A 25,685-nucleotide genomic window follows, 5' to 3' on the forward strand; every position below is an offset into this window, starting at 1 on the left:
ATGGCTTGGCGCGGAATGACCCTTTCTCCGGCCCGTCGCTCGGAGTCGCAGCTGGTTAGTGACATCGACGCGTCTCTGCCCCGCCCCGCCCCGCCCCTTCGCGGAGATTCGGCCCCGAAGCGACGGAGGTTGGAGGCGCTCGAGGCCAGCGCCATGTGGGCCGCTGCCGGTGAGCGAGCGAGCGAGCGGGGGAGGCGGAGGGGGAGGCGCGGCCACAGGTGCGGGCGGGGAGCGATGGCGCCGAGGGGAACGCGGGCAGCGGGGGGTGGGGAGGGTTAAGCGTTACCGGCCGTGGCGGGTTGGCGCCTGGCCTCGGGCAGAGACACCGCGCCGGGGGGGTTTCAGACCCGGGGCAGCGATATGATCCAGTGGTGACCGGGGGTAGCGGGAGGCGGCACGTGCGGGCCAGGGGCTTAGGCACCGGGGCGCGAGGGGGGAGCCGGGTTCAAGAGAGCAGGTGGGTCTTTTAGTTCCAGTTTCCATTGCCGGACGACGCCTGTCACTCAGTTTGATACATTCAGACTTCATGGGCCCATGTTATATTCAGGACAGAGGCTCCCTTGAACTAGGGTCTGAAAAGCCAACTCTGCCAAGTGTACTTCAGAGAGTGGTGGAGACAAGTAACGTCCCTTCCGTCTTCTCTTTCTAGCTTCGTTCCGTGGGGTGTCACCTCTCCTCCTTAATTTGTGTCCTAGTTGCATAGTTTAGCAAATGTTGCACCCCTCTGCCCCCTGCTGTACCCCAATTTCTGACTCCTTGACCCATTATCCTTAGCTGCTTCCAAAGTGTCAGATGATGTTAAACCTGCCCTACATATTAGTCATGGGAAGTGGTGAAACTCAGGAATTAATGGCAATTTAAAAAATGTCCCTGCTAGTAATGAAATATTTTGTACTGTGTGCTTCAGTGTAACATTTAAAATCTCAGTGTGGTTAAAGGACTGGAAGTGAAAATGTGACCTGCACTCTTCAGAGGTAAAAATCTATCCCTTTTTTTCACCAGTCTTCTTATTTTGATGACTGCAATGAAAGATCATCCTACTAACAGCTTATTCTCTTGATTTGTGGCATAGATCGGGGATCCCTAACTTTCTGCCTGCCTAAGCCCTTAGTTGCAAAATGGGGTTGCCTACACTTAAAATGCTGCAGCAGCACAGTTGCACCCCTGCAGGGAAGATGCTACCTTTAATGACAAGAAGGTTTCTTCTGTTGGTGTAGCTATTCCATCACCCTGAGAGAGGGCAGCTAGGTCCACAGGAGAATTCTCCTGTTAACCTAGTGCTGTCTACATTGAGGGTTAGGTAGGTTTAACTGCGTCACTTAGACATGGATTTTTCACACACATGAGCAAATTTCCTAGCATAGACCTGCCCTACTTGTTTCTTGTGACCCCAGTCAGCAACAAAACAACTTAATTACCAAAGAATTTACACATTAAGTATGTTTAGTGCACTCCAATGTGACACATGCGCTTGCATGTTGCGACACAGTTTCTTGAAATCCAGCAGTGTGATAGATATTGCACATCTAATCTCTGATGTGACACCGGTGGTAGATTGATACCGAAACTTGATAGACAGAAGTGCGCTGAATCTAGCTTCACACAAATTTGTTCTGGCAAATAGCATCCTCAGTATCAAGGTGTATGTTGAGATATGCAGGATATTCATTCTTGGGAGTGAACCAGAATTTCAGGAGAGAAAGTTGGGCGTAAGTTCGATCACAGGAAATTTCAGTGAGCTGTTCAGTTTCAGTTGCTGGCAAATCCATGGCATCAGGCTTGAACTGAAATAGGTTTTGCACCCAGTCATATTCTCACATCTAAGTCCTAGTCCATAACCACGAGACTATTCTTCTTCACTAGTGTATGAAGCTTTTGCCTGTAGGACCCTCACTAAAGTGTCCTAACAACAGTACACAAATTTAACCATGTGATTTCAGACTTTAACTCTCTAGCTTTTGATCTTTAATGTTACTGCAGCTTTCATTTCTGCTTTGTTCAAAAGCAATATTGCCAAACCAACAATAATTATGAATTAAGCCTCAGAAATAATGAAATTTACTTACAATCATGAGATGAAAAATACATTTTGGGTTCTTATTTGCTTTCTAGTTTTTGAACCTTCAGGGTATACTTGGGTCATAAGTTTCAAGCGCTGTGTGACCAGGAGGCTAAATATTTACCCCTTTTTTTTTTTTTAATGTGAAAGCTGAGATTCCATGTAATCACTTGACTCCACCTGTTAGGGTTTTAAGAAAAACACCAAATACTGTGAGGCTTGGTAACACTGTAGAGTACAGCAGTGTGAGCTAAAATTCCAGGCACAGTGGCCTTAAAGGACTTGCAAAGAAGGGAATGGGATTGTGTCCTTTTGTGCTTCTTTATGAAGGCTTGAAAAGGTGTGGTTTTTTGTTGTTTTTTTTTTAAGTTTGGAGGGGTTTTTCTGCTTGTTTTTTACATTAGATGTTCAGGTTCTGTTGTAGCTCGAAGGAGTTATGTCTAGAGGACTAGTGAAAGGTGACATCACAAGAGCCAAGAGAATGAACGTCATGCTACCTTTGATTTTTTTGGCCACTCTTAAAATTTTGGAGGGGGTTTGTTTTTCCCCTCCGCCTCTTAACACTTGTTTAACTTTAGTGACTGACATTTTGGGTCAACAAAGCCTTTTTTAAAGATTCAGCATCCTTACCCTTAAGGAGTCACAGTTCACAATAAACATTCCCGAGTCCTCCCAGAGATCTTACAGCAAAACCAGGGAAGTTTAGACTTAACATTCCAGGTAATTCTAAGATTTAAAATAAAAAACTGGGGGACACCCTACTTGCTAATCCAGCATAGGGGGTAAAAAGGGGACAAGCCTCACTTTTTTTTTTAAAGGTGCCTTGCAAAGGATTTTTAGCGCCTGACTTTTCCTCCTCATAAATTTTCTAACAGTTTATAGATTTTTAAGGCTGGAAGGAACTGTTGTGATCATCTTCTCTGACCTCCTGTATAGCACAGGCCATAAACTTCCCTAAAATAATTCATATTTTTTTTATAGTTGTGGATTTTCTTCTGTTACACAATAAGGTAGCTGTCTCAATACTGTAAACTTCTGCTTTGCTATTGCTACCTCTGCCTCAAGTTTCTGACTTGGGGCTGGTCTATGCTAGGGGAGGGTATCGATCTAAGATACGCAACTTCAGCTATGTAAATAACGTAGCTGAAGTCGAAGTATTTTAGATCGAGTTACCTACCGTCCTCATGGCGTGGGATCGATGTCTGCAGCTCCCCTCGTCGACTCCGCTAGCGCCGTTCGCATTGGAGTTCCGGAGTCGACAGGCGCGCGTTCGGGGATCGATATATCGCGTCTAGATGAGACGCGATATATCGATCCCCGAGAAATCGATTGCTACCCGCCGATACGGCCGGTAATGAAGACGTACCCTTAGTTTCGGAGTATGACAAGCCTGGTGAAAACCTGGTGCGCTTCCTTTAAACAGCATTACCTGGACTGAATGTGAGGCATCTGAAAGCATTAACTGTATGCAGTCATGATACACAGGGTCAGTGTTTAGGAAATTGTTTCCATGGTGCAGTTTTGTATAAGGTTATGGTCCATTTCAGGTGAAGTGTTGCTATGTCAAACTTTCTTTTCTTCTGTCTGTTTATAACTCCAGAGTTTTGTCCCACTTTAAACATTAGATTTTTATTTTTTTTTCTAATTTCCTCATATAAACACATGTGCTTGCATGAGTGTTCATGTATTTTTTTAAAAATCTATCTCAGTGTAATGGATAACCAGGTCTACTGTAATTAAAATTTAGAAGAGTTTTCTATTTAAAGCTCAACTCTTCTAAGTACTCTAAAATCTGCATGGTTACTCAGATTGCTTTGAATTTTTTTAAGTTACCTTTGGATTGTGTTCAGCCCATTATTGCCCCTTTCTTCTGTTTTCTAGGCAGAGCTACTAAGATGTTGGAAAGGAATTTTTCCTCAATTCTAAGTCCAACTAAAAGAATGGATCTGAAGATCAAGAGAGGTTTTTGCAGTAAATCACAGGAGGGGAGCAAACAAAAGCCTGAAGTAGGGGGTAAGATTTTTTCTCTGAAATTCAAAGGTATCAGTGTTATTATTAGAGTAGCCATCAGACTGAGGAACAGGTATAAAGAACTGCTAAACAATCAAGAACATATGTCTTACATTTATATAGCACATTCATTCTAAAGGATACTTTTCACAATGTGATTTATGTGTCAACCAAGTGTACAAACTGTACCTAGGGATCGTTATCACTCTGAAATGCAGCTATCTCTGGGAAGGAATGTGGTAGTTCAAAAGCTCACAGCAATGCCAGCCAAGATGTTGCCATCAGAAAGTGAAAGATTTCTTGCACAATGAAAACTTCACCAGGTATTTAGGTAGCCAGAATGTCCTGAGTAAGAATTTAGTCAAATGCAAGGCCCTGCTCTTTTGAAAAGGACTTAAGTTTTCCCTCCCATTCAAAAGACATAACATTAAACTTAGATGTCAAATCCAAGACCATCTGTATTCCTAATCAAAGGAGAGATTCTTTTTTTTTTTTTCTTTTTAGGGATAGCCTATTAGTAGGTTAAGAGGAGTTCTTGTTTTTGTTTATGCATTCAAAATCTCCCAGTTGCATTCTATAACTAACCACTTCCTTCCCACAGTTGGTCTGTTTTTATATTTGAGTGTTGTGATAGTGCTGGAATTCCTTAGCAGAGCCCTTCTCACAGCAGGCAGTGTTGCACTGCAGGATCATTTTGAGTTTGCCACTGACCTAGTTCATCCTTAAAGATGGGATTTCTTTTCCTTTCAAGTCAGTGGTAGGTCGGGTGTCAGATTATATTTTTAAGATTAGAATGGACAGTGATAATCTATACTGGACCCGCTGTGCAACAGACCAATTATTGGTTTGACTGTCAGTGGCAGTGGGTAAAAAGTAGGGCTGTCAAGTGATTAAAAAAATTAATCGTGTGACTAATTGCGCTATTAAACAATAATAGAATACCATTTATTTAAATATTTTTGGATGTTTTCTACATTTTCTAATATTTATTTCAATTACCACATAGAATACAAATTGTACAGTACTCACTTTGTAATTTTTTATTACAAATATTTGCATAGTTTAAAACAAAAATAGTATTTTTCACCTAATGCAAATAATGTAGTGCAATCTCTTTGTCATGAAAGTTGAACTTACAAGTTTACATTTACAGGACATAATGCTGCCTGCTTCTTATTTACAGTGTCACCCTGAAAGTGAGAACAGACATTTGCATGGCACTTTTGTAGCCGGCATTGCAAGGTATTTATGTGCCAGATATGGTAAACATTTGTATGCCCCTTCATGCTTCAACCACCACTCCAGAGGACATGCTACCATGCTGATGAATCTCATTAAAAAAAAATTTTAATTACATTTGTGATTGAATTCATTGGTGGAGAATTGTCTGTCTCCTGCTCTGTTTTACATGGATTCTGCCATATATTTCATGTTATAGCAGTCTCAGATGATGACCCAGCACGTGTTGTTCATTTTAAGAACACTTTCACTGCAGATTTGACAAAACGCAAAGAAAATACCAATATGAGATTTCTAAAGATAGCTACAGCACTCACCCCAAGGTTTCAGAATCTGAAGTGCCTTCCAAAATCTGAGAAGGATGAGGTGTGGAGCATGCTTTGAGAACTTTTAAAAGAGCAATGCTCTGATGCGGAAACTACAGAACTGAACCACCAAAAAAGAAAATCAACTTTCTATTGATGGCATCTGACTCAGATGATGAAAATGAACATGCATTAGTCCACACTGTTTTGAATTGTTGTTGAGCAGAACCCATCATTGACATGGACACACGTCCTCTGGAAGGGTGGTTGAAGCATGAAGGAACATCTGAATCTTTAGTGCATCTGGCATATAAATACCTTGCGATGCCGGCTACAAAAGTGCCGTGCAATGCCTGTTCTCACTTTCAGGTGACACTGTAAACGAGAAATCAGAAACATTATTTCCTGCAAATGTTAACAGACTTGTTTGTCTTAGCAATTGGCTGAACAAGAAGTACGACTGAGTGGACTTCTAGGCTCTAAAGTTTTACATGTTTTTTTTTTTAGTGCAGTTATATAACAAAAAATCTACATTTGTAAGTTGCACTTCATGATAAAGAGATTTCACCACAGTACTTGTAGTAGGTGAATTGAAAAATACTATATCATTTTTACAGTGCAAATATATAATAAAAATGTGTACTCTGTACACTTTGTCTTTTGTGTAGTAATTAAAATCAATATATTTGAAAATGTAGAAAAACATTCAAAGATATTTAATTTCAATTGGTGTTTCACTGTTTAACAGGATGATTAATCGCGATTAATTTTTTTGAGTTAATCATGTGAGTCAACTGCGATTAATTGACAGCCCTAGTAAAAAAGGTTTATTAAATATAAGCTAATTAGCCACATTTGTATTGAAAACAAAGCAGAAATTGCCCCCTTTTGCTTTTGTATGGATTGGGGGAATGAGTTTGTAAGAGAGAGAGGCATTGAGGGTCTGATCCTGTGCCCACTGAAGTCAACAACAAAGCTCTTGTCAACTTCACTAGCTTGGCATATGGTCCTGAGACCTATAGTATTCCTAGGAAGAGCTCTTTATGTCGCCAGGTAAGATAAAGGCTTATGCTCCATGGCAAATTGGACTTGTATTCTGTGATGCTCTGATGTGGCAGACAGGAAATTCTGTAGCAGTTTCATTTTAACATTTTTAAAATGAGGGGTTTAATTAAACACAAAAATAATCAGTACAGCTGCTGATATTGATATTAAATTTCCTCCTAAGGCAAGAGAGTGAGTTTCAAGATGGATTGATTTAGAGCAAATCAATTTAAATCACCAATTTTAATCATGATTTAAATCATCAAGCAGAAAATTGATTGAAATAATAAATTTTTAATCATGTTTTGCATTAACATTTTTTAGTTATTGCCTAATGAAATGTTGATTCTTATTGGTTGGTAACCATTACAACATGTTGATTTGTGACCAGATCTACTCTTTGCATTACATTTGGTTCTTCTTTTTGTTAGGAGGCTACACTAGATCTGTTCACATTTATTTAAGCAATTAGCTTAACTTCTGTTTGTTTAATTCTTAATTTTTACTTTTTTGTATTGCATTTCTTTATTAGGTGGTGAATTTTTATTTGTGATTTTGTGTCAAGCTCTATTTGGATAGAAATTCAAATTCAGTTAAAATGTACAAAACAGCATTTTACTTTTTATTTAATAACTTAAAAAAAACTACCTTAAACTTTTTTCTTAGGTATTTACCTCAAATACTGTGTTTTTGTTTTTGTTTTTTTACTTAAATGATCAGTAAATCTATTGAATTGTTTCAGGTAGATAATTTTTTCTGTAGTTACTAAACTGAACTAATTTGTTTCTGGTTACCATGTCCTTTGAGATTTTAGAACTAGTAGATTTCATCTTCACACTCAGTTTTTATTCGTAGATTAGAAGAGGAAAAACAAGCTTTCCTGCTTTTTCATCTCTCAACTTGTTTCTTACCTTTGAATGAACTCATCATTGAACTGAACTAGTGAAGTGAAATGAAAATATTCTCACTGCTCCTGCAGAAGAGGTTATTACTGTCAAAAGCTGGTTTTAGCACTTCAACAAACTCTGGTTCCCTCTGTTTAGGCACCGAGTTTCACTAGTTCAGTGGGCTGACTTGAAAACTTTGGCAGCAAGCATATACTGCTTAATATTTTTGGTAGCTACTTCAAATGATTTTAATAGATTATAATTTTAAACCTTAAAATTGACTATGTTAATTTTAAATAGGTTTACTTTTTTTATAAACCTTCTCTAATTTAAATTTTAAAAATGCAATTTAAATAATCATTTAAAAAAATTGTTAATCCACTTTCGGTAGTTAGTAGCTGTGGAATGTTTCCATCCCTCTAATGTTCCTGTTACAATGGTTAGCAGTGACATTGTTGGTGATAAAACAGGTTATATATAGGTTTCATAGTTAGCAACTCATTGAGATAAACGTGGGCAGCTCACAGGTCTTGGGTAATATTTTGTGGCTGCTTGCTGACAGAGGATTACAAAATGCATTAGTTATTCCTGGTTCACGTTCCCAAGGTTGTCTTCACAAATATGAAGGCTAGAAACATAAGACCCTATTATCTACTTTTTCACATTCTTTTGTAGAAATTTCTAGCTGTGCAAAATAGATATAAAATGCTACCAGGTTAGAAGGGAGGGAGAGCTCAGTGGTTTGAGCATTGGCCTGCTAAACCCAGGGTTGGCAGCTCAATCCTTGAGGGGCCACCTAGGGATCTGGGGCAAAAATCAGTACTTGGTCCTGCTAGTGAAGGCAGGGGGCTGGACTCAATGACATTTCAAGGTCCCTTCCAGTTCTAGGAGATAGGTATATCTCCAATTATTATTTTTATATTTAGAATGGTAGTATGTTACAGTAGTGCAGTATTTCTCAGACTCTTGAAAGCTGAGCCTGCCTTCAGGAAAACAAAACCAATTTCATCCTCTTCACTCCCACCATATATTGCTAAAATTGGAAACATTGGTAGGCCATTACAATATACTTCCTCTCCTTACATGTTTGGAAAAACAGTGAAATAGTTAACCGAATATTGGCTTCTAAATTGTTGTCATTGGCATGTGAGCACCTGTTAAAATGACTAAAGCGGTTCACGTCTGAGGTTTTCTACAAAATCAGGCAGACTTTTGTGCAGTGGTTACACTTGAATCACATTTTAAAAGGTTTTCTTCTTAACCATAGCAATTGGAAACTTACTTTTATTTTAATGAAAGCTGAATCTCTGGAGCCCAATTGCCACAGCTAGTCCTTCAACATGAATTCACTAAGGGCAAGTCATGCCTGACCAACCTGATTGCCTTCTATAATGAGACAACTAGCTCTGTGGATATGGGGAAAGCGATGGATGTGATATATCTTGACTTTAGCAGAGCTTTTGATACGGTCTCACATAATATTCTTGCCAGCAAGTTAAAGTAGTATGGATTGGATGAATGGACTATAAGGTGGATAGAAAGCTGGCTAGATCATCGGGCTCCACTGGTAGTGATCAATGGCTCAATATCTAGTTGGCAGCCAGTATCAAGCGGCATGCCCCAGGTATCTGTCTTGGGGCTGTGCCCTCAGAATTGCAGAGTACATGAGGCCCTGGACAAAGTTCTGTCACCTTAAGCTTGGTTCAGTTCCACGTGCCCTTACAGCTTCTCTAGGAGTGCTCGTGATATTTCTGCTCCCTCTTTAGTTACAGCAGAGCTCATGCCTACAGATTTGGGTTGTTCACTCTGATAGTTTCATTAAACTATGATTATTCTGTATATTGTATCTTCTCTTCTATATTTGCTATAGGGCATTCCACCTTCAAAGTGCCAGGACACAAGCCCACAGACTGGGAAAAGAAGGTTCTGATGTGGTCAGGCCGTTTCAAAAAAGTAGATGATATACCAGAGACTGTCTCGTAAGTGCTGATCCTGAAATTATAAGTATACTAATGTATGCCTACTGAGAAACAAGTTACTGAATGAAAGTATACAGGACTGAGTATCTGTTCTGCAGAGGTGTGACATCTGTGATATCCTTGAAATCCAACACTGCTGTGATCTCCATATCCTGATGTAGAGGGCATGCAGTTGCTTGGATTAGCCCCCTCATGATTTTCCCAAAAGGAAGACGAGTAAGTAGAAGTCATTGCAATAAAGGAGACCCTGAACCAGCTATTTTTGTCCTAAATTTTTTTAAAAGCTTTTGCAAACCCTAGTATGAATAATATATTTTCTTGATTATTTTTTTAATGTCAATGAAGTGTTTTTTATTTAATGAAAAATACATCATTCAATAATTATTGAAACAAGACACTTAATATAAACCATATGATCGTAAATAATATTTATTATCATCATCATTTATAGCCCTGAGGGGATAGAACTCAATCTCCCTTGAGGTTTAAACTAAGCAAATAGTAGATTAGGCCTCTAATGACAATAAAACTTTGTCAGAATTTCTCTGCAGCAAGTCTAGCCTCAGTGCGAACACTGTGCTAGTCTGTGAGAACCAGAAAGTAAACTGACCATTTTAGACTCTCAGTCCACGCAGGATGAAATGTAAATCATACTTAAAAAAACTTCTTTGAATAGTTACACCTGGCGTTGTTAATGTAGATAAGGACTTTTCTTTTTTAAATGAATTATGTTGACAATGTCTGTTTAAAATCCTTTTGTAAAAGTGAGCCCCACATGAATTACTTTGCACCGTTTTGGGAATGTGATGAGGCCTGTGGGATTGCTGTGCCCCCTGAACTCTCATCAGCCTGGGCTGTCTCTTACAATGCCTTTCTAGTGACCAGCATCAAACCCCGCCAGGTGCTGTTATCATGCAGCACAACAGCATGTGGAGCCCCACACCCAGCTAGGTTGCATGAATGCTTCCAGAGCCACTAATGAATCACACAGAGAAAAGCACCAGACCTAAATCCTCCCACCATTGTATCTCAGGAATATACTGTCTTGCACTGCTCAAGACAAGTAATGCAGATTTATTAATTGCTTCACCACTTCATCAATGGAAAGTGGATGTATACCAGCCGTTGCTGAGTCTCCAGGAAAGGTTGAGCAATTTACCTGATGTGGCCTTATGTAGATGAGTCATTGCATTGTAGCTCCCTTGCTGGACAGTGGTGGTTGATTGGTTGATTGATACCCCATTGGGGTGCTTGGTTACTTTCCTTGCAGTTGTCTCTGGGGAGCTAATATCTGGCTGATTCCTTAACTTACAGCATGTTTTAATGCAGGGGTGGGCAAACTTTTTGGCCTGCAGGCCACATCTGGGTATGGAAATTGTATGGCGGGCCATGAATGCTCACAAAATTGGGGTTGGGGCACAGGAAGGGGTGAGGGCTCTGGCTGGGGGTGTGGGCTTTGGGGTGGGGCCAGAAATGAGAACTTCAGGGTACGGGAGGGGGCTCTGGGCTGGGGCTGTAGGGTGGGGGCTCCGGTTGGGGGTGCAGGCTCTGGGGTGGGACTGGGGATGAGGGATTTGGGGTTCAGGAGGGTGCGCCAGGCTGGGATCGAGGGGTTGGGAGGGTGGGATCAGGGCTGGGGCTGGCAGTTGCGGGGGGGGGGGGGGCAGATCAAAGGTGCAAGGTCTGGGCGGTGCTTACCTCAAGCTGTTCCTGGAAACAGTGACATGTGCCTCCTCTGGCTCCTATGCAGAGGTGCAGCCAAGTGCCTCTGCGTGCTGCCCTGTCCACAGGCACCGCCCCTGCAGCTCCCATTGGCTGCAGTTCCTAGCCAATGGGAGCTGTGGGGGTGGCGCTTGGGGCAAGGGCAGCGCACACAGCTAGACTTAGCTGCATTTAAACCAATCCTTATGAAATTTCACAGGCATGAATTTATACCACGATAGAATTTCTGTGGAAATACTGAGTCAAATTGGAAAAAACAATTGATGCTCAAAAAGTGTGGTGACTTCATTTTTCCTATTTTGTAGTGTTTTTTTTGGGAGGGGAGGGGTAGGCAACAGGGAAATGAAATATAGGTTGGTCCAGAAGTTTCAGATTTGGACTACGGTCATTCTGTGGTAGAATGGAGCTATTGACAAATTCTGGACTGTAGGATGTTAGAATTATTGTTTTGAGTGGTTTTTCTTTCAAATTATGAGCTTTACAGTGTTCCTAACACCAGTGACTTATGAGCAGTTGTCTGTACCTGTGTGCCTCCTAAACAATGCACAGGTATCATGTGCTATTTAGGGGGCATGCAGGTGGTATACTATATATACTTAAGTATACAATATCAACTGGATCATCCTTGTCTACATGCTTGTTGATACCTTCAAAGAGTTCTAATAGAGTTCCTTACATCTCTCAGTGCAAGGCAAATTTTCCTCTCCTCAGTTCTTTCTTGTGCCTCTTCTCTGAACTCCAACTTTTCTTTTTTTTTTTTTAAAGTGTGTACACCAAAACTAGACACAGTATTCCAGTGGTGGTCTCGCACTAGTATTCTATGCAGAGGTAACCTCCCTATTCCGCTGAGTCTTTTTTCTGAGTCACTGCTTTTCAAAGGTATGTCTACACTGTGGAGTCTATACTGGCATCGCTGTGTCAGCATAACTGTACCAGCACAACCCCCTACTATAGGTGCAGCCTACATCGACAGAATTTTTTTCCTGTCTGTGTAGGAACACCACCTACCCAAACTACTTTAACTTCACTGATTGAAGCCTTCTCCTGGTGACATAGTTGCACCTGTGCTGGCAGTTTTGTCAGCATAGCTGAAAAGCGAGGGTGTGGGTTTGTTGTTTTTTGTTTTGTTTTTCCACACCTTTGAGTGACATAGTTGTACCAACCTAACTTAAGTATAGACCAATCCTAAGATAAATATCCCATCCAGAAAGTAAGAGGTACAGTCTTTGTTCAGAAATGTATTTAGCTGTATTAAAATTCACACTTTGTTTTGGCCTAGTCTACTTCAGGATCCAGTTTGTTCTGTTTAAGTGACCTGCTGTTATCATTATTTACCGCCCCAGAATTGTGCTGTCTGCATACTTTATCAGCACTGATTTTATATTTTCTTCCAGGTCACTCCTAAAATATATTAAATAGCACTGACTCAGGCACCCACCATAGGAGAAAAAATTAGTGGGTATTAAAGGACTCTTTATGGTAGTGGAGAAAAGCATAACAAGAAGCACTGGCTGGAAGCTGAAGCCAGACAAATCAAATCAGAAATAAGGCATGTACTTTTAACAGTGAGGTTGATTAATCACTTGAACAAACAGAAGGTAGCAGCAGATTCTCTATCTCTTGAAGTCTTCATATCAAGACTAGCTGCATTTCTAGAAGATATGCTTTAACCAAACACAAGTTATAGGGCTCAGTACAGGAGTAACTGGGTGAAATGTAATGATCTGTGGTAAAGAAGTTGAGACTAAATGATCTAGTGGTGGATCTTAAGTTCTATGAATTTGATCACTGTGAGACCACACTAGAAACTCTTGCAGTTGATGATTCCTCACTATCGGTTAGAAAATAAATATAGCATATTTTTAATGGATTTAAAACTGGCTGTTATGCCACATTTTTAAAATCAGAATGTCATGCAGTCAGATGCCTTGCAGAAGTCCAAATATGCAACATCAGCACAGTTACCTTCATCAGCCAAATTTGTAATCTTAAAAAAGTACATAAATTTCATTTGACAAGACCTATCTGCCACCATCAACCATGTTGGTTGGATGGCATTATTACCATCCTTTAGTTCTTTGTCTCAGATCATCTGCTCCATTATTTTGGCTGGGATTGATATCATGCTAACAGACCTATAACTACCGGGTTGATGCCATTTACCATTTTTTGGCATGATATTTGCTTTCTTCCACTCATCTGTAACTTCTCCAGTATGACTCTTTTTAAAAACAAAAACAAAAAAACCCCTCCCTTCTGGAGTATTAGAGTTCTATTGAAGGGATATCATTTTCTGAACTTTATAGGTTAGTTTAAAAGGTTATCGTCTCTATTAAATTATGTAGGTCTCTGTTTATAGGAAATACACCTTCAAATTTTGTCCCATGAAGGCCCATGTAGCATCTGTATCCTTAATACCAACACTGCTCACTTTTGTAGGGGTCCACTGTAACTGAAATACTAAATTTCAGGTGTACGATCTTTAATGTTTAGCCCAACCTGAGACCATTGATTTGTTGATAATTGAATTTGAAGTATTTACAACAAATCCTTTAATTCTTCTACTTTGCCCTCCATAGAGGGCATTTGGAAGATCAAGATGACTGAAGATGGCCCTGTAGGGAACTCTGCCTCCTTAAGAGTTAACAGTAGGCCAGGCTGCAAATGTCCAGAAGCAACTGATATAGCTGCAGATGTTGGGTGTATCTAGATAAGATGTACTGAAATTTTGCAAGAATGTCTCTATAGAGCAAAACTTGCAGGGTATGAACAATCCTCCATCTTCAATTAAACCCTCTTGAGAACTATTCCAGAAGACAGTAGGAAGTGAAGTTTTAGACTTCTGCCAAGAGCTGCTCAAATTTTTGTAGGGGCATAAATTGCCGGTGGAGACCGCTGATATGAAATCTGTATTTTAAAAATGTTTCTAATTGCAGCTAGCATTTCCAAACCCAGTGCTGGAGGAAGCCATCTTGCTGAAAAGTGTAATTTATAGTGCAGAGTGTTTAAGCTCAATGAAAAAAATATAAACCAGTTTTGATGCACCCCCACCCCCAAAAGCTCAACTCTTTCACAGTTTAATCTTGCTTTTTACCCTGCACACTTTCAGGATGTGCCCAAACTAGGAAAAAAAGATGGTCTTACCATATGTTAACATGGTAAAATCCTAATGTGGAGAAGGCAGTTTGTGATTTTTACATGGATTAGCAGGTTGAGGTAAGCACCAGGAGAAACTAGTGGTAAGAAAACACTTCTTTCCTCCTTCTTACCCTTACTGAAGACAAGATTTGACTGTCAGAGCAAAAAGGATATGCTATTCCAGTGATCTGAAAACACAGTATTCTCTAGTGATTAGAGCAATGGACTGAGTGTCAGGAAATCTGGGTTCTGTTCTCAACTTTGCTAATGATTCATTCTGTGGTCTTGGGCAAGTTACCTCCCTCTGTCTGTAAGATGGGGATAGTGTTTTGGGGGGTGCTGGTGAAAGGACTGATACAAATGCTAGTTTCTTGACAGTAGATTGCATGGATTCTTGTTTATCAGCATGATGAGATATCAATAGATTAGAAGCTACAGTCTCTGATAATGATTTTGGTCTCCCTTTGCTTCATGAGGCTTGAGTTGATCGATGCTGCTCGAAATAAATTGCGTGTGAAGATGAGCTACCTGATGATTGCTGTGACAGTACTGGGATGCATCGTGATGGTCATTGAAGGAAAGCGGGTGAGTACAGTACTGGATAGTTGACTGGAGCTGAACCTTATCTCACAATCCTCAGGTCTCTCAGATCAGTAATGAAGTAATAACAAATACTGTTTAAAGCAATAAACAAATATTAAATTGAAGACTCTATCACTACCCCCAGAACTCACCCAAAACCAAAATGTACCCTTCCAGGAGAGACAGAGAGCTACATTTCTTATAAATGCACCAGTTGTGCCTCTGTGGGAATGTGCACACTTCTACTTTATCCCTTCACGTCTGTGTACTTCGCTGAGGTAGCGCTCCTGGAAGTGCACACACAGGAGGTGAGATGCTGTGCAACTTCTGTTGTTACAACTTCACTGGGATTTGAGGATGCCTGTCACTTCCTGGAAGTGGGTCCATAATAAGAGGTACTGCAGTGTGTTCTCTGGTTCCTCCAGGAAGTCATCCTGAGAGGAGTTTAGGGATGAGGACCCTCCCAATAGATAAATGGGGTGGTCTCAGTCATTTAGATGCTGCAGTGATTAGGCTGGTTCTTTATAATACGTTTAAGATGTCATCTCTTCAGACTTCTCTGGAGGGTCCAGTATATTTTGGGAGGAAACATAGACAATCTGGGACACTCGATTTAATCCTACATTCAAATAATACTATTTAGGGAGGATGTGGGGCCTGGCCACAGAGTAGGAAGGCCCAAATTTAAGTTGCTGTGTATAGGCAAAGGGTCTTGCTCCTAAGCTCGCCCAGCATGTGCATTCTCACTGAAGTGCACAAAACCAGAGTAGAATATTCTACTGTGCATGCTCTGGATACCATTTGCTGGTGTTGCTAAGTTTGGAGAAAACCAGAATTAAAATTATAGATATCAAGTCTCATTACTAGTGAAGACTATTGATATTGTAAAATGTCAAAGTTCAGCTGTGTCTGAGGTATCCCCCAACTCGAAATCAAAAGGTGTACAACATATTTGTATATTGGATAAAGTGTGTATGTTGGTTTCAACTTCTCTGAACTAAAAAATGACTGAAGGGATTTTCCTTAGACTTTCCAAAAACAAATTCACTTTCTGGCAGAGACCAATGCAGTAAGCCCCCAGAATTATGAGTTATTACTGTTTAAGAATTGCCCAGGCATCAAGGCTGCTTAGAAAAATTAAGACAGAGGACTGAGAGGATAGCTGCTTTCAACTACCTGAAAAGGGGTTCCAAAGAGGATGGATCTAGACTGTTCTCAGTGGTACCAGATGATAGAACAAGTAGTAATGGTCTCAAGTTGCAGTAGGGGAGGTCTAGGTTGGATATTAGGAAAAACTTTTTCACTAGGAGGGTGGTGAAGCACTGGGTTACCTAGAGAGGTGGTGGAATTGCCTTCCTTAGAGGTTTTTAAGGTCAGGCTTGACAAAGCCCTGGCTAGGATGATTTAGTTGGTGTTGGTCCTGCTTTGAGCGGGGGATTGGACTAGATGACCTCCTGAGGTCTCTTCCAACCCTGATTTTTGTATGATTTTTGTGATCTATGATGATGCCATGTGCAATAGTGGAAACATAGGGAACTTGATGGTATCTAATATTATGATTAAGTGAAGTTATATGTATAAAAGGGACATTGACTGTAAGATATAGTTTTGGGTAAAATATTGTAAACTTTACTTCTGGGGGATTTCTGCACCAAAAAAATTAAAATACTGTATTTGTCAAAATAACACTATATAATCATGCTAGTATCAATTCGTTTGGTAATTTATTTCAAAATACCTGTTAGCAAGTACGTGTGCAACAATGCAGACACAGAAATAAATGTCTCCAGGAGAGTTAAAGAAACCCCTGTGACAACCTAGTTCCTGCTTCTCTGGCCCTTACCCACCAGAGCCCAGCCGGGGACGAGGGTAGAGAATGGACGGACACCCACCCCACCCCCAGAGGGCAGTAAATAAAAGGACCTTAAACCAAATAGTATGTTTTTTATAAGGACACTTGATCACAGAGTGGAATAATCAGAAGTGTAACTTCGATTAATAGTGCTGAGCTGAGTCGAGTCTGTGCCACATATTCCAGCAACCCACTATTGTTGGTATAACAAAGAGAACAGAAATGATGAACTTATATAGCTGTTCTGGGCTGCCGAAGAACAACCATTCTTGAAGTGACTTTACTTCAGTGATTCAAGAGAATGATTAAAGGATTAAAAACCATGCCATATAGGTTAGTGATGGACTCAGAACTCAATTTGTGTAGCTTAACAGAGGCAACATTAAGGGGGGACTTGACTGCAGTTTTTCAGTATTTAAATGGGGAACAAATATTTAATAATGAGCTCTTCAATCTAGCACAGAAAGGTATAACATTATCCGATGGCTGGAAGTTGAAGCTAGAGAAATTCAGACTGGAAATAAGGTGTAAATTTTTAAGTGAGAGTAATTCACGATTGAAACTATTTCATAGATTCCAAGGCTGCAAGGGGCCATTGTGATCATCTAGTCTGACCTCCTGTGTAACGCAGGCCATAGAACTTCACCAAAATAGTTCCTAAAGCAGAATTTCTAGAAAACACATCCAGTCTTGATTTTAAAATTGTCAGTGATGGAGAATCACTGTTGTTGCAGTGATTGTGATGACAATTTACACTAGTTGAGGATCTGCCCCCAAATATTTGACATCAACAGTCCTGGCAAAAATCTTCATTTTCTAAGGTTGGTCTTTAAATAGAAACAAACAGTTGTTGAAGGAAATGTAGATATTACTGTCTTCCCTTTAATTCAGTCACTGCTTTTTTTCTCTCTCTGAGCTGAAAACTAAAGTGTATAGTAAGCTGTTTCTGTAGCTCTCCTGTCACACAGATGTTTTATACATAAGAGCTTCATGATTTGCAGTGCAAACAGCATGCTAAGTCCTATTATGGGTGTATGCAAAAATGCTGAGGTTTTTATTTCTAAAAACAACTGATATTTTAGTTACTCATGTTTTTTAAGAAACTTTTCATAGAATCATAGAAGATTAAGGCTGGAAGAGACCTCAGGAGGTCATCTAGTCCAACCCTCAGCTCAAAGCAGGACCAACTCCAACTAAATATCCCAGCCAGAGCTTTGTCAAGCCTGACCTTAAAAACTTCTAAGCATGAAGATTCCACCACCTCCCTTGGTAACCCATTCCAGTGCTTCACCACCCTCCTAGTGAAATAGTTTTTACCTAATATCCAACCAAGACCTCTTCCACTGCAACTTGAGACCATTATTCCTTGTTCTGTCATCTGCCACCACTGAGAACAGCTGAGCTCCATCCTCTTTAGAACCCCCTTTCAGGGTAGCTGAAGGCTGCTATCAAATCCCCGCTCACTTTTCTCTTCTGCAGACTAAATAAGCCCAGTTCCCTCAGCCTCTGCTTCTAAGTCATGTACTCCAGCCCCCTAATCATTTTCATTGCCCTCCACTGGTCTATCTCCAATTTGTCCACATCTTTTCGATAGTAGGGGGCCCGAAACTGGACGCAGTACTCCAGATGTGGTCTCACCAGTGCCAAATAGAGGAGAATAATCACTTCCCTCCTTTTGATCATTCTGTCAGAACTATTCCCATTACCCAGAGGGCTTTGGATGGGTCTCTAATGTCAATAACAAATGTGTATGATGTTAGTGGATCCAGTAATGTTATTCCTAAACTGTTATTTCAGAGCAGCACTGATGAAAATAGTCTGAGAGAGAATATCATTGAGTGTATTAGCATTATTATTAATTATGGAACCTACAGGGCTTAATTTATCAGATCCCCATTGAGTGTGCAAAATCACACTAAAAGCCATTCCCTGCCCTGCATAGCTTGCATCCTACATTCATGAGGGGAAAAGCTCCACGTTCTGGGAAGTAGGACTAGTCGGGGTGTGATCCAAAATTTAATTAGTTTTGACTTCAGGAAGTATTCATAAACCAGTCCCACTTGCTAGTCTATTGTCCATATGAAAATATTCAGTCAACTTAGCAGTTATGTGGAGTACTTGTGAAGTGTTCAGTGTTGGTATTTACCAAGGATCGTGGTGATTCTCCATCACTGCTTATTTTAAAATTAAGATTAGAAGTTTTACAAAAGATCTGCTCAAAGAATTATTTTGGGGCAGTTTTACGGCTTGTATTACACAGACTAGATGATCACAGTGGCCCTTTCTGGCTTTGGAATGGGTGAATACATTGTAAAATGAACTGTGAAACACGTTTAAAGAGCATCAAAGACTATAGAGGGACTTTGTATAATTTATCCAAACACTAAACTAGACACTTCAGCAGCTAGCAGAGTGTTGATGGAGAAACTGAAACTTGAGCAAGCTCAACTGCAGAGATGGACAAGGGATGCACTACAAAGGGATTCATGGGAACTGAGGGTAAGTCAATGACCAAAGCAAACCAGTCTGTGTTCAAGGTCTGTCCCAAGATGTTATATCAAAAGCTATACCCTGACTTATCTTATACAAGCTGATCTGACAAGATGTGTTGAACAAAAATACTAGGAAAATTCCAGGTCCAGTTGCAAGAACTCAAAAGGTGGTATCTTGGTCTCTGGCTGGATGGTGAGAGGATTCTCGATTTTGGTTGGATATTTTGAATCTTTGGAAGAAGTATTGGTCATAGTCTGACTGGTCCATGTCAGGACCTCCAAGAAGATGAACTAAGTTGGATCACCCAGCAGAAATAGGATAGAACTGCTTGTTTCCTTCAGCACATCACTTCCCAAAACCCAAAGTCACCAGGAAAGGAGAAAACTGAGCTGCTCAGTTGGCCAGCTGGGAGTCCTTTTGGTGAAATGGGTATCTATCTCAGTTAGGCACTTTTAAGTGTCTCTCTTTTCCAGCAATTTGGGTTGCCCACTATGGCACCAGAAAGAACTGTAGTTATGTCTGCCCTTCACTTACCTGTGATTGCTGTGAATAATAACTCAGGGTATGTCTACGCTACGGGATTATTCTGATTTTACATAAACCGGTTTTATAAAATATTGTATAAAGTCGAGTGCACGCAGCCACACTAAGCACATTAATTCGGCGGTGTGCGTCCATGGTCCGAGGCTAGCGTCGATTTCTGGAGCGTTGCACTGTGGGTAGCTATTCCATAGCTATCCCATAGTTCCCGCAGTCTCCCCTGCCCCTTAGAATTCTGGGTTGAGAGCCCAGTGGCTGATGGGGCAAAAATCATTGTTGTGGGTGGTTCTGGGTAAATGTCGTCAGTCATTCCTTCCTCCGGGAAAGCAATGGCAGACAATCATTTCGCTCCCTTTTTCCCTGGATTGCCCTGGCAGACGCCATAGCATGGCAACCATGGAGCCCGTTCAGCTTTTTTTTTTGTTTACAGTCACCGTATGTGTACTGGATGCCGCGGACAGAGGCGATACTCCAGCGCTACACAGCAGCATTCATTTGCTTTTGCATGAAAGCAGAGATGGTTACCAGTCATTCTGTACCGTCTGCTGCCAGTGTAATTTGGCAATGAGATGATGGTTATCTGTCCTTCTGTGCTGACTGCTGCTGCTATCATGGGTGCCCCTGGCTGAGATCAGCCAGGGGCGCAAAAGCAAAACTGGGAATGACTCCCTGAGTCAATACCTCCTTTATGGTTTCTAAAAATAGTCAGTCCTGCCTAGAATATGGGGCAAATGTACTAGAGAAGCAGTGTACCAGAGAGCACAGCTGCTCTGTGTCAGATCCCGCAGAAATGATGAGCTACATGCCATTCACGGGGGGTGCCCCTGCAACAATCCCACCCATTGCTTCCCTCCTCCGCCAACCTTCCTGGGCTACCGTGGCAGTGTCCCCACCATTTGTGTCATGAAGTAATAAAGAATGCAGGAATAAAAAACACTGAGTTTTTAGTGACATAAAGTGAGGAGGAGGCAGCCTCCCGGTGCTATGATAGTCCAGGCAGGACATTAAGCAGTGTGGGGGAAAGGAGCCCAGCATCCCACTGCTATGATAGTCCAGGCAGTACAGAATCTTTTCTTTTCACATGAAAGGGAGGGGGCTGATTGAAGCTCAGCCCCCAGTTGCTATGATGAAGACGGTTACCAGCCCTTCTGTACCATCTACTGGGAATGACCGGGAATCATTCCTACTTTCACCCAGGTGCCCCCAGCAAGCCTCACCTGAAGCCAGCCAGGAGCACTCACGGGGTTGATAAGAAGGATGGTTACCAGTCCTACTGCACCGTCTGCCACCGGGAAGGGGAGAGGAGCGGATACTTCTCTTCACTGCTGCAGCTTCGCATCTACCAGCAGCATTCAGTAGACATAGGGTGACACTGAAAGAAGTCAAGAAATGATTTCTTTCCCTTTTCTTTCACGTGGGGCGGGGGAGTAAATTGACGAGCTATTCCCTGAACCACGCTGGACAATGTGTTTGAACCTACAGGCATTGGGAGCTCAGCCAAGAATGCAAATACTTTTCGGAGACTGCTGGGGACTGTGGGATAGCTGGAGTCCTCAGTACCCCCTCCCTCCCTCCATGAGTGTCCATTTGAGTCTCTGGCTTCCCGTTACTTGTCATGCAGCACTGTGTAGCCTGTAGATTTGTTTTTCAAACGCTTTGGCATTTCGTCTTCTGTGACGGAGCTTTGATAGAACAGATTTGTCTCCCCATACAGCAATCAGATTCAGTATCTCCCGTACGGTCCATGCTGGAGCTCTTTTTGGATTTGGGACTGCATTGCCACCCGTGCTGATCAGAGCTCCACGCTGGGCAAACAGGAAATGAAAATCAAAATTTCGCGGGGCTTTTCCTGTTTACCTGGCCACTGCATCTGAGCTGAGATTGCTGTCCAGAGCGGTCACAATGGTGCACTGTGGGATACCGCCCGGAGGCCAATACCGTCGATTTGCAGCCACACTAACCCTAATCCGATATGGTAATACCGATTTCAGCGCTACTCCTCTCACTGGGGAGGAGTACAGAAACCGATTTAAAGAGCCCTTTATATCGATATAAATGGCCTTGTAGTGTGGACGGGTACAGCGTTAAATCAGTTTAACGCTGCTAAAATTGGTTTAAACTCGTAGTGTAGACCAGGCCTGAGCTGAAAGATATACATACACACACACACACACACTTTTTATTGGATGACTACTCAAATCAGTTAATTTACCACTTCCTGAAACTGGATCCCTAATTAATAAGGAAGTATATGTGCTGTTGTGATTAAAGATTGTCAGTTACAGTGTACGTCCTTGTTTTGTAACAGGTTCCAATCAAGATTGATGTAAAGTAGCTTTTAAACAGAATAAGTTCCTGTTAACTAAGATTGTAGGACACTGTACCTTTGTCTACCATATTTAAAGGATTCATAGTGCCTTTCAACTTCTAGGTGCATACAGACATAAAACAGACCAGCGTACAAGCCTCTTAAACTGCACTCAATCTATACAGTCTTCATAAATGTCGTTTGTTACGTAGTTAGGAGCGTTAGTCAGATCCTGGAACTAATATCCTTCATTGGTAAGTAGGTTAAAAGGATTGACTACTAATAGATCTATCGGGATGGAGACCTTGGTGAATTGGCAAGGAAGTAATTGACCAAATTACCTTTGACTTTTGCTTTGACTCCCCACACTATGTTAGCAACACCGGAGTTGATAACCAATTGTCACAAGTGAGGCCCTATTCTGAGGGGCTTTTTTAAAAAAATCTAACCAAAGTCACCTACCCACAATAGAAAGTTACACTTATACTCACTATCGTGGTTGTGAGATTTAATTCTGAAAACCTAAGCGTTTGTTTTCACCAGTTTTCTAGCTTGTTAGCTAAATTATAGTTCAATAGTCATTTTATATCCCATACTGAGGGAAGCAATAGGTGGCCTGTGGCCCAAATCTGTATCACCAGGTGCTTTTTAGTGGATTGCGGAGGCGATGCACAGGCAGGGCACCTGGGGTCGTGATTACTCTGGATGCCTCTGGAGGATATGCCCAGAAGGGAGGAGGCAGCAGTCTGTGTCCGTGCAGCACGGGGAGGGAGGAAAAAGCAGAGTGGCAGGCTGAGCACCTCGCCCCTACAGGGGGATGTTTTTCCTTCCCTTCTGCTGGAGTGCTAGGGCTGCTGCTTGCTTTACAGACCGTCTGCAGGTGAGAGGCAATCCTGGGACTCCAGCAGCAGGGAAGGTAAAGCAGCCCCATGTGGGGTGGGGGGGAACTCAACCAGCCACCTTGCTACTTCTTCCCTCCCCATACTGCATGAGCATAGAGTGTGCTGCTTGCAAGGGGAGTGCTGCCTCCTTGCTTCTGGGTGTCCTGAAAAATCAGGGGGCCCCATGACTCCCCAGAAACTTTCATTTGTGACCCCCCCCCCCAACCACAGCTACGTTTTGCCTCTGCGCTTGAGCTGAGCTGAGCTGGGACTGGAGTCGTGTTTGTGTGTCTGGGGCTTAATGGGAGCACACACCCGGCCTCATTTTCCCCTGGCCTCCCCCCATCGCCAAGCAGTCCCTGGAGCCCACCCTCCCCAACAGTGAACAGTCCCCAGAGCCAGCCCGCTCCCTGACCTCATGTCCTCCCAGCCTCTCATACCCAGAGTCCTCTCTAGCCACCCCGTCCCCACTGGCCTCTTTCCCTCCCCAGTCCACCTCCAGTCACCTACTTGTACCACATCTTGTCCTCCTCACATCTCCCAAGGGCTGTTGTCTGGAGTTGTCTTGCTGGTTCCTGCTACCTGGAACCTCCTTCCTCTCCCTCTGCTGTCCCAGCCCCCAAAGGGGCATCACACTGCTAGCTGGATCATAGTCTAGCAGCTTCACTTCCTGGCTCTGAGCTCAGAAATATTCACATACTGACACCCTGCTTTGCTGACCAGATCCCAGCCCATACCCTTTCCTCTCCCCGTCTCCCCCGTCTCTGCTACTTGACTTAATTGGGGGCATGGAAGAATTATTTGGGGGGCGGCAATCAGCAATGCGAGGGAGCGCAGATCAGCCCTGTGAGTCTCATTTTCAGTTTAGGGAAGTACTTTCTGGGCAGGGAGCTGGCAGGTCACAGGGAAGCTTGGGAGGGCAATTGGGGGCTAGGGGAGGGGAGCTGGGTGTAGGAGGTCTGGACCTTGACTATACCATGACCAGTAAATTTGGACCTTGACAAAAAAAATAGACTACCGCTGTCCTGTACTATTAGTTACTTCTGTTAACAATACTCAGTAAAATGCTCCAAAAATTAAAATTCTACTTTCATAGAATATCAGGATTAGAAGAGACCTCAGGAGGTCATCTAGTCCAACCCCCTGCTCAAAGCAGGACCAGTTCCCAACTAAATCATCCCAGCCAGAGCTTTGTCAAGCCAGGCCTTAAAGATTTCAGGTCAGGTTCTTTAGTTAAGCAATTAAAATTAAAAGATCCCTAAGAAAGGTGGTTCAGATATGCTTACACCAGCCAAAGGCAGTTTCAACCCTAGAGGTAAAAGTTTGGGAGAGTTGTGAGTGAGTGGGAAGGGGTGATTAGAATGGAAGCCGTTCTTAACTATAGCAGTAGTTGCTACTGGAATATGGTCTATCTACCTTTACTTTGTTTCCAAATTCTCCTGGCTTTTGAGGAAGAGAGAAATTTACTACCATTGAGTAGAAAAGGGGAAAGCATCTGCCAGAGCCATCAGTATATTGGCTTAATTCAGCCCCAAGGAAATAATGAACTTAAACCAAAAGAATTCCAGGATTTTGTGCCTTGAGAATTTATTTTAACCCCCTTGCTCTGCCTAGCATTAAAGCTGACATGTTAACAAAAGAGCATCTAGGCATGAGACCTGTTTCTCTATAAGGGAGCATTCCTCAGATACATAGCTCAGGCTACCAGATGGTTTGCCCATTGCTAGTTCAAACTGCATCTCTACAGTACTGTCTAAGTAACATGTTCACTCTCCCTTTATGATACTGTTGTAGGCTGTTGGAAGGCATGAATCTCTTACAACCCAGAACATCGAAAGAAAAGTTCGCTAGGACGTTGCTCAGAGTGCATCTGCCAAACCCTAGGATTGGGAGGAGACCTGGGAGAAGGATACAAAGCTCATACTTTCTTCATTGATGAGAGAGGGGTAGATATTCATTGTTTGCTTTTACATTATGGTCCTCTGCTCTTATGCTTTAGGAAAGACAAATAAATTATTTGTAGTAATACTAAAAATCTGTCTTGACATTTTTTATTGGGCTATCACCAAAATGCCTGTTTTGAACAGCTTAGAAGAACAAGGAAAGTGCTAAAACTGAGCAGATGCTGTAGTTGCTTTTCATACAGAATGTTCAGTGCTTCTATTTCCTCATTGTAGTAATACAATCATATCCTTCTCGGATGGACTTGATTTACTCTACTCCCCTAGTGTCATAACCAAGTAAAGATGCAGGTTTTCATCTCTTACAGGCAGAGATTCTTTCCTACAATCCATCTGTTCCTCTAAAACAGATGGGCAAACTACACCCTGCGGAACCATCCTGCCCTGCCCTTGAGCTCCCAGCCCTAGCCCCTCCCCTGTTGTTCCCCCCCCCCCCCCCCCCGGCAAGTTCTACTCTCATAGCACCAACCCTCTCATCCTCTTCTGGAGGAAATAGAGGAAGGGATTGATGGCAGTGGCATACAGCGAGCAGCCTGCATGCTCCTCTTGACTGAGGGTGACTGGTTTGGTCAAGGCCCGGTTAAGCTCAATCAGATACTGCAGAGGCATGCAGCAACTAGAGAAACCCCATAAAGCAAACAATGAAGCTGAATACCTGCAGAATGCCGAGGAGATACCGGCAGTT

The 25,685-nt window shown here is 42.0% G+C and overlaps 1 protein-coding gene across 2 annotated transcripts; it reads left to right on the forward strand.

Annotated features, from left to right (window-relative positions):
* On the forward strand, positions 1–25,074 carry FAM162A (family with sequence similarity 162 member A). Of its 2 annotated transcripts, none has more exons than XM_030535191.1 (5): positions 1–169; positions 3,941–4,072; positions 9,415–9,523; positions 14,860–14,968; positions 24,834–25,074. In XM_030535191.1, exons 1-5 carry the CDS (start codon positions 1–3, stop codon positions 24,888–24,890), a joined length of 576 nt encoding a protein of 191 aa, XP_030391051.1. In that variant the 3' UTR covers positions 24,891–25,074. The 2 variants fall into 2 exon arrangements, with proteins under 2 accessions (XP_030391051.1, XP_030391062.1); XM_030535202.1 differs by having other exon boundaries at positions 140–218.
* The last annotated feature ends 611 nt before the right edge of the window (positions 25,075–25,685 follow it).

Source organism: Gopherus evgoodei, chromosome 1 (genome assembly GCF_007399415.2).
Source record: "Gopherus evgoodei ecotype Sinaloan lineage chromosome 1, rGopEvg1_v1.p, whole genome shotgun sequence".
Classification (NCBI taxonomy): domain Eukaryota; kingdom Metazoa; phylum Chordata; order Testudines; family Testudinidae; genus Gopherus; species Gopherus evgoodei.